The sequence below is a fragment of the Plasmodium fragile genome (assembly GCF_000956335.1).
Source record: "Plasmodium fragile strain nilgiri unplaced genomic scaffold supercont1.18, whole genome shotgun sequence".
NCBI lineage: Eukaryota > Apicomplexa > Aconoidasida > Haemosporida > Plasmodiidae > Plasmodium > Plasmodium fragile.
In genome coordinates, this window is record NW_012192598.1 from 239488 (window position 1) to 247626 (window position 8139).

The window sequence follows — 8139 nt, forward strand, 5'->3', positions numbered from 1 at the left end:
GGCGATCTTTTAGAGGTAGACGGACGTGGCCCAAAGGGACATGGAGGAGCTGGAAATACAGGGGATCAATCTAAAGGAAAGACTTCTGATGGCAATGATCCCAATAGTAGGCAATTTAGGGTTCTGTCAGAAGATACCAGGCCAGATGGCGATCTTTTAGAGGTAGACGGACGTGGCCCAAAGGGACATGGAGGAGCTGAGGATGATAGGCAGGAACAAAAGAAGAATGAAAATGTCGACTATAACTGTAGGTTTAGAAGTTTAGCAGAAGAAGACTCATCAGAAGGTGGTAATCTCCAAGTCGTGCCAGGTTCATCACAAGGAAAAGGAACAGGAAGTGGAGGAACAGGAAATGAACAAGGAAATAATGGAGGAAATGATAGTGTCAATAGCTCCCAGTGTAGAAGCCTTAGACTTTTATCTGAGGATGTTTCACCACGGGGTTATAGAAATTACAACGCAGATGGAGAGGAACCTGGAGACAGTGTTGCTGATGCAAGTCCCCCGCTTATTAGACGATTTAGGATCTTAATAGATGATGACCCAATAATAGACTATAATGATTTGTATTTTCAGGGGGAATGCATTGGTTCAGGTATTGGAGGTGGAAATGGAGCAAATGGAGGTGGAGGAAATGGAATTGGAGGAAGTGGAAATCCAGGAGGTCAGTCTAATGGAGATAACAGTGGAAGTGGTTTGAATGGTAGGAGATTTAGGATTCTGGTACAAGAAGGTTCATCGCCCACTGAAAAATTGGATAATTTAGATGGAAGTGGTGATGATGATAGCCAAATTGTAAATCCAGGGGGTGGCAATGATGGAAATAACAGTGGAAATGTTCAGAATTGTAGACAACATAGGCTTCTAGGAGAAGATTACGATGATGATGATGATGATTATGATTTAGTGATAGATGATTACGTGGAAGGTAGAGGAAATGGAAATCACGCAGAGAATTCTGATGGAAAGAACAATAGAGAATATCCGATAATTACACATCCTAGGGTTCTGGCACAGGAAGGTTCATCACCAGATGGAAGAGTGGATGAGTCAGATGGAGGAAGCAGAAATAAGGGAAATACAAAACATGCGAAAGGTGATGATGAGGGATCGATTACTACACAATCTAGTGCTCTATCGGATGTGCACAAACAAAAAAAAATCATCAAAGGATCTGATGAGGCAGTAGAAGGAGAGTTTGGTGGATCAGATAGAGGTGAAAACACGAATGAAATAAATGGCGGAAATAGTACACATGATATAAATGCTGCACTTTTATCAAGTGCTGGTTTGTCCTCTAAGGATGGGCTAGAAAATAGCCAAGTGGGATATCAGGAGGACGATGAAGAAGAGGAAGCATATAAGGGCAAGTATGACCCCTATGGTATGAGTGAAACGACTCAATCGGTGAATAATTTTGCTGATGGAAGGATGAAGAAGCAGAGGGGTCTTATTAAGGGTAGCTCCGGTGAGTGGGGCGATTACCTGAAGTCGTCTACGTTGTCTACCTACAGGAATTATGGGGATTATAGAGGTTACTCTAGTCAGGCAGCTTCTCCCAACTATGCAGACACTCAGTGGCCTGCGAACTACAAGAATCTGTTTAGCGAAAGCCCGTACATATACAGGAAGGGAAGCTACTACTTTATCAATCCCAGCCCATTTAGCATAATTAAAATGAAGCAGCAAGGAGGTGTTCGACCCGATAAAGGAAGCCGCGATTACGTGGATTGCTACGCCACCTGGTTTAGCACCAAGTATAACTCTGCAAAGGGAAACGAATATTCCTATAGGCATATAAAGCAAATAGAAGAAATAATCCCGGGTGCATTAACAGGCTTTAAAAATGATGATGGGTATATGAGATTAATGGTGCCTTCTTTTATCCCAGAAGATATGTTTCTGCATTGCATTTTTAGAAGTGAGTCGTTTAATGGAATGCTGGATTCCGAGGGTCACATTAATCGAACTGAGACATACCCCGTGAAAATTTATTTGAAAAAAAATTTAAACAAGACGAAAGGATGTTCGTTTCAAGTGAACGAAGGAAACATACTTTATAAGGAATATGCGCAGAGGGAGTCATTCCTGACGAAGAAGATAATCATGAATGAAAAAAATAAAAGCAACAACGAGTGTGTGATAGAAGCGTGGAACGAAATTGTAGCATTTCAATGTGGACCACCTTACATAAAAGGCACAAGGGAAAAGCACCATGTAGACGATTATAATTTTACTGGTGGGGAGAAAGAAAACAATTTGATCAGCCCAGGTGTATCCGAAGGAGACTTTTTTAGAACTGATCCTCCATACTGTTTTGAGCATGTAAATGAAAATCAGAATCTGGTGGATATTTTACCCAGCAGTTTCCCCTTCCCGAGTTCGAATATGTTAGCTGGACAGATCCAAGGGAACCATACGAGGTATATAAAATTGGACAAGTACAGTGATAGTAGAACTATTGCATGCTACTGCAACTACTATAAAGAGAATAGCATCCTGTACTCTGGGAAGATAATCATAAGAGTACAACCCAGCCACCACGCGCAGTTGAATACGAAAGGTGGTCACCTAGCGCAGTCAGATGCAAGGGGAAATTTTGTCCAGGGAATGGACCAGAAGATGGGCGCTGCTAACGAAGATATGAATCTGTCCCCAGAAAAAAACACCTCACACAGGGGAAAAAACTACGACACGATTAGTGGTAATGAAAGGCGCGATAACAACGCAGGAAGTGCACACGGTGGGGAAAATAAAGGGGCTGTTTCCTCCGATTACATGGCGGACAAGACAAGGAAGAACCCCATGTCCAATTTTGACTTCAACAACAAGGAAGGCATAAACGGCATTCTGTTCAAAAATAATAGGATGGTGTCGAGCCTAAGTTATGCTGTCATCAAGCGCTTCGGTGACAAATTCAAGGGTGAGTATGTTGAGGATCTGCCCCTGGAGGATGGCTACGGGGGCGAAGGTTACTGTGGTGGAGATTCCTACACCGACTTGGATGGGGAACCTGACATGCAAGAGCATGACGATCTGTACAATGACGCTTACACAGATGCGTATGAAGATTCCTACGATGATATGTATACCGAAGCGCATACCGATCCGTATAGCAACCTGGAGGGCGATGTCAATGGAGACTTTCTTTTCGACTTGAACGACAAATTCATGAATGAAAAGGCACCCTCCAAACATAAGCCCCTGGACAGAAGTGTGGATCTGCAGGACAGTATCGTGCATGCTGGAGAATCTCAAACCATTACTGTGATTAACAAGTCCAAAAATGTTAAGTTAGTGCTTCCAAAGGACAGCGGAAAGGAAAAGTCAGACGGAGGGGATCGGGAGCTGTCCTACCCTAAGGTGATCTCAATCGTGTATGAAGAGAAAGCGAACAAACATGAGAAGGTGAATAAATCGCTCAAACTGTTTAAGGAGTTCTTCCCTCCTGTGCATAGGGATCCGCAAGGGATGGACGCGAAGAAGAACGTCGAGTCTGAAGGAGAGGTGGATTCTTTAGAGGCGGACAGGGATATAAGTGAAAGGGGCAAAGACGAGCTGGTCGATGAAGAGCAGGATGAGGAGGACATGGAGGAATGGATAAAATGGGAGAATCAGAACGATGGGAAGGTTGAGAAAGAAGGAAGGGATGTAACAGACGGCAAGGACAAAATAGACTCGAAAGAAGAGAAGGATTGGAAGGAAGAGGAAGACGTGCGCGACTTCATATACCATGGATTCACCAAAGAGCAGAAAAATAAAACGCATAATTCCATCGATACAGAGATAATCAGTTCTGGGGATGACGCGAATTGGGAGAAGGAGAACGACGAAAGAGGCTTTTTATCTGCAGCCGACGAACAAGTATTGATGAAAAGACGAAGGCGCGGTGCTAAGAATTCACCCTCTGGTGAACAAGCCGCACAAGAAAAAGGACGAGCACGGAGAGACGTGAAGCGACAAGAGCAAACGAAACGGACGCATAGTGCCCAAGATGACAAACAAGGCAGCGATTCAAGTTCTGCAGCAGGTGATGAGCACAGGGGACAACACTGTGGGGAGAAAAAGGAACATCTGGAAGGACTCAGGGAGGAACAAGAGGAAGAACGACGTGGTAGAGATAAGATTGATCAAGTTGAAGGACGAAGTAAACAGATGCAGGATTCAAAGAAAGGATGGAGCACAGATAAGGAGGACACTGACGCAATGATAGGAGAAATAGGTGAGGGGAAAGAATCAGATAGGGGGGATGAAGAAAAAGGGGGAGAGAACGAGAAGAGCGAAGCGAAAAACCCAGAAAATGATGAACCACAGAGGAGTAGAAAATCCAAGGCAAACAGGAAAAAAAGGATGAGATAAAAAATGAGAGAGAAGCTTCAAAAGAAATGAGCCAAGAGGATTAGACGCATTAACCTAACCATGGCAACGAAATAGGGAGACGAAAACGAGTGAGCTCTGATGAGCGAAAAAGTCCCTTCACATTTTTCATGCAATGCAAAGGAAAAAAATACCACACCAGGACGATCAACACCTTGCACGGATATTTGCGACGCGAAAAAAAACATGTGTCCTACACATATGGTTTACAATATGATGGGGAAAAACCCATTGCGCATGCAAAAGTGCAGGTATCACAAGAGATTATTTTTTTTTTTTTCCTTTTCTTAACCACGCATATTGCTCTTTTCATGTGCACTTACCCCCCTTTGAGAATTTGAATGGAGCGACCACTGATGCCCACTACTTGCATTCTCCTCTGCAGAGTTGCTTGTGGAGTAAGGGATATTGCACAATTGCGACATGTGTACGTTTTATCGCATACGTGCATTTTGAGATGAGATTGTCTTGAGATGAGTAACTTATTTTATTTTATTATTTTTTTTTTTTTATCACCCCTGGGGGTAAAGTGTGTCCCTGCGCGCCCATTCTGCGTCGGGCACTTACAACACATTGCATGAAATGATTACACACCTGTCACCACCTATGCGTGCGCCTATATTGTGCATGCGTAGAAGAACGAATTCGTGACGTAAGTTGCGAAGGAGGTAAAGGTGGCAAAATATGTCGAGAGTGATGCGTTGAAAACTGAAAAAACAACAAAAAAAAAAAAAAGCTAAGACAACTGAAAAGACAATCACGAGTGATATCACAAGAGCAGACCGAGAGGATCCTTCTTGGGAGCCCATATTCAATCGGCTTGCAGATCGCACAGAGTAAATATACGCAGTCAGCCCACACCTGCATAGGAGCGACACATAGTGTGGATTGCACTGATACCGTTCAGGTGAAAACTATTTCGATCTCACATCAAATGTGGAGCAGTTGAATTTATGGCCAGCCATATATTTTTCATTTCCTAACAGAGTGGAGGTCTATCGTCCAGTATGCGCATTTTTAAGGCATGTGGTTCTTTGGTTTTAATTGTCTTGTCCCGCCTCCATGACAGTTCCATTTGGGGGGTTCCCTCCTCTTCCGTGTTCCATCAATGGTGAGTACCCGTCCGGTAGTGTATTATTTGGAGAAGGGTCTTTCTCTCCGTCTGTCGCATTCACCCCGTATGCAGCGTTCTCCCCATTTGCTGCTTCCTCCGGGTATGCCCCTTTCTCATGTTCACTCGGTCCTACTGGCGCACCGCTGAGCGTCTCTTCCTCCAACACGTCATTCATATATTCGTCCCTTTCCCCTGCTGTTGTTTCAACGCTGTCTTTCTGTACATACATTTCGCTCATCATTTTGTGGGCACTTTTGGGTATACTACGTCTGAACCTGGGGGATACCAGCCGTCTTTTTCCTACACAGGTGTATTCGTGTGTGCATTTATGTATGTGTGGGTGGGTGAGGGGGGAATAGACATGCAGTGATGTGTGCGTACGTGCATGCTACAACTTTGCACCGTTACTGTGGTGTCGTTCGCACATTTCCGTTCGGCTTACCCATCAGCTTTTTCATATTGATTTCTTGAATTATCATATTTTTTCGAAGTTCCAGTTTTTCTCCGCAAGATGCTTTGAGGACTTTTAACTGAAGGGGGCGCAAACATGTTCGTGTGTCAGTGTGCTTTTTTTTTTTTTTTTCTTTAATCTCATTTGCGCATCGCGGTGGGGACTATACTCATCCCCAATGAATGCGCCATTAGTACGCTCCCGCACAACCCTACCTCGTTCGTAAAAATCGTTATAGCATCGATGATGTAGGATAGATTATGCTCCGAGTGAATGCTCAAATTGTACTTTTCATTTTCATACGTGTACATAATATTGGCGTTGGTTTTATTTTTGCTGTTCACTACGATTCGCAAAATATTTAGCATGGGGATGTTTATGTCTCGGTGAATGTTGCGCTCGATTATGGTCTCAATGTTAATCACATCTTGTTCTTTTCCGTCCTTGAAGCAGAGGAAGCACAGGAACCATTCCCCTGAAGGGTATGGGCGGGGGGAAAAACGACATTGCAGTGTGAGGAGATAAGCCAATTGGGGCGTAGCGGGGTGCACAAAACGGTTCAGCAAAAGGTGAGTCAGCAGCAGCTGGTTCGGAAAAACCGATATGTGCACATGGACAGTTCGACGCACCCATTATCTCCTTGGCCGACATGTACTTGGGCACGTATGCGTAAAAATCGAACACGCAGATTTCCTGCTCTAGCACGAAGCTCATCAACGTCAGTTTTTGCATCAGACTTATATCATTTAGGTCCTACAAGAAGGAGAAGAAATAAAATGATAAAGCGAACAAGTGAACATGTTTTTTCTTTTGGGAGCGAATCGGTGGGTCAAAGTCCCATTTACACTTATCCCCGTCGTTTTCATTTTGTCCTTTCTGTTCTCTCCCCCCCTTGTGTCCCTCCTGTGTGTACCGTGTCCACATCTATTAGGGACAAATTTTTATCATCGTCATAGAACTCCTTGTGAATATTTTGTAAGTTAATATTTTTTTTTTTGACGCTCTTCGATTTGTTTTTCCATAGCTCGAGTCCATCCTGTATGAACATGCACTCGTTGGGGCACGCATATTTCTGAACTGCGGTGAGGGGAAATGGGGGGGAATGGCTAACGGTAAGTACATAAAGGGTTAATTTGCGTGGCCATTGCAACGCATGCATATGTGCTACTGTGCTCACATATCTGCGCGCAGGACTCACTTTTGTAAAAAGACATTTGTACTTTGCATATTTCTTGTCCATCCTTGAAGCACACGAACCTGCACAGAGTGGTGTGCAAGGGGAAGGTTTTTTTTTTTTTTTTCTATGGGGGTGGGGTGATCACACCTCTAAAAGGGTACACGCGGGTATGCACATATATCCGAAGAGGCGTCAGAGTGCAGAAGCTATATGCCACAGCTATGCCTGTGCTGACCATTCGTTCTTGGGAAAGGACTTGTTGATGACGCTCGAATTTATGTCTATTTTAATTTGTCCAATGTGGACCTTCTTCGTTAATTTGGTTGTGAAGAGGTCGACTTTGAGCGTTTCATCGCACTGCCTGATTTTTATATCTACGCGTTGGTCGATATGTATCCTGTTTTTCTTGTTCGTCGGAATTTCTGTGAGGTAGGGAAGTTAAGCAAGGGAAGGGGGTTAAGCACGGGGGGTGATTAACCAGTGGAATGCGGAGGGGAGGCTGCTCATTGGTGAAGAGGCTTTGTCGCCTGGCAGCTTATCTACGAAGCAGTTCCATTACCATCCGTTTGGAAGTCATACTTGTCCGTGCTGAATATGATGTATATATGTTTGTACTTATTTATGTTAAATATTTCGTTGACTTTTACGAGCAAGTAGAAGGTCCGGTAGTTGTGCAGCCCGCTGAAGTAGTACATGGAGGCTGCAAAAGGGAGGGGGAAATCAGTTGGTAAGGAGGTAGCGGGGGGTGCGCACACGTCCTGACGTTGCTGCTGCGGCGGTGTAGCCATATGGAGATGTCTCATCTCCATTTTCCCATGCGCACCATTTGAAATGTCCCCCCACTTTGGCGAAGTGCTCTCATTTTCCATCAGAGGCAATTCCGTACGTACCGAACGGCTCGAAGTCGCTTATGTGCGGGCACGTCCTTTTGTAACTCTTTATGACATAGTTTACGCATTTCTTCGATATGCTGTTAAATTTATTTTTAAAAATGTTAAAGATGAACTTTGTTCCGAACAT

At 44.0% G+C, this 8139-nt stretch overlaps 2 protein-coding genes across 2 annotated transcripts in view; one reads left to right on the forward strand and one right to left on the reverse strand.

Annotated features, from left to right (window-relative positions):
- The window catches only part of AK88_01989 (uncharacterized protein), a gene marked incomplete at both ends in the record, with an annotated part of 9113 nt that extends 4754 nt beyond the window's left edge, over nucleotides 1-4359 (forward strand). Inside the window, one exon of the mRNA XM_012479624.1 lies at nucleotides 16-4359. Within this exon, the coding sequence (XP_012335047.1) occupies nucleotides 16-4359 (4344 nt within the window). The remainder of the gene's footprint in view (nucleotides 1-15) is intronic.
- A 1058-nt stretch (nucleotides 4360-5417) lies between these two features.
- AK88_01990 (uncharacterized protein) lies at nucleotides 5418-8139 on the reverse strand (the record flags this gene model as incomplete). Its single annotated transcript, XM_012479625.1, has 9 exons — nucleotides 5418-5791; nucleotides 5934-6021; nucleotides 6158-6417; nucleotides 6572-6695; nucleotides 6856-7019; nucleotides 7141-7199; nucleotides 7355-7541; nucleotides 7679-7819; nucleotides 8010-8139. 9 exons carry the CDS (start codon nucleotides 8137-8139, stop codon nucleotides 5418-5420), a joined length of 1527 nt encoding a protein of 508 aa, XP_012335048.1.